The 1202-nt window shown below is 49.3% G+C and overlaps 1 protein-coding gene across 1 annotated transcript in view; it reads right to left on the minus strand.

The window, feature by feature from the left end:
• Window positions 1-736: 736 nt before the first annotated feature.
• BU25DRAFT_438079 (beta transducin-like protein HET-E4s) overlaps window positions 737-1202 on the minus strand; it is a gene marked incomplete at its 3' end in the record, with an annotated part of 4460 nt that continues 3994 nt past the window's right edge. The window contains exon 3 of the mRNA XM_033709042.1: window positions 737-1175. Coding sequence (XP_033564392.1) covers window positions 737-1175 — 439 coding nt within the window. The remainder of the gene's footprint in view (window positions 1176-1202) is intronic.

Raw genomic sequence — 1202 nt, forward strand, 5'->3', positions numbered from 1 at the left:
AAGCTACATCATATCCACCCTGAGTTTGACACTCTTGGAGATACTCAAGAGGAGTGGGATCGCTTTTGTGAGGGTATGAAAGAGGCATGGGCAGCACTTCCCGATAGACTGATCAGGCAGCTCATCTACTCAATGCCGAGGCGCCTCAGAGCCTGTGAGCGAGCCCAGGGTTACCAGACTAAATATTGAGACTCAGAGCATTCAATTGCTGTAATCAGATTCAGTTTTCACCGTGTGGTTATTGAGATATTGAGGTGTGAATATTCACTCAAAAGTCAAGATTGCGGCCCAAGCTTTTAGCGCGAACAGACTTCTGTCCACTCACTGTAGTAAATGTGTACGTTAATGACACCGTTCGCTAATTCCGGTAGCCGCAATGACCAGTACTCCTCTCCTTTGAACGAGTATTGGAACATAACAGGAGTGCCCTTGTTGACGGCTTCGGTCCGCTCGATCACGCCGTGTATGTACTTCAACAGCCAATCTTATCTGTTCTCCCCACGTCTGCTGCGTACCCTTCCGTGCTAAGCATAACATCAGAAACAGCAAGAACTCAACTCTCAAAATCCACACAGCGGCATGAATTGACGACAGCCATTTCCATTGGGACTCTCCAAGCTCCGATGTAGCCATACGTAGCCTATATCCATGTGTGCATTCACATTCGCCTCTGTGAAACAGAGATGCAGAAGGAATAAGGTGTAGAAGGAGAGAAATAGCCCTTTCTTATACTTTGCTACGAATAGATACGAGCCTCTGCGAGTTCAATACTGCAGATCCACACTCTGCCAGTTCCAACGCCCATACCAACCATGGTCCCGCACACCGTTGAGCACAACGGTCGATACTCTGATGGTACCCACAGCATGTTCTTGCCATCATGCTTAATCCATATGTTATCTGAGCTAAGACTTGTGCCTAGGTACAGAGGGTGCTCAGGTTCCGCGATTGCTGCCTCGCTAGAAATTCCTGAGCTGTGTATGGCAATCGTACCTATCTCAGTACAGAGGCAAGAGTTAGTGGAGTCAAAGGATAGTTTACGAAGACCCCTGCCGGTGTTAAGCGTTTGCAGGCATGCGCCGCTGCTCGCATCCCACAGCTTGACGGTCTTGTCGTATGACGCCGACGCCAGCTTGGTCGAGTCGTGCGAGAAGGCTACAGAGATGACGATACTGCTATGGCCCGTGAACGTCTGCAAACAC

Source organism: Macroventuria anomochaeta (assembly GCF_010093625.1).
Source record: "Macroventuria anomochaeta strain CBS 525.71 unplaced genomic scaffold BU25scaffold_7, whole genome shotgun sequence".
NCBI lineage: Eukaryota > Fungi > Ascomycota > Dothideomycetes > Pleosporales > Didymellaceae > Macroventuria > Macroventuria anomochaeta.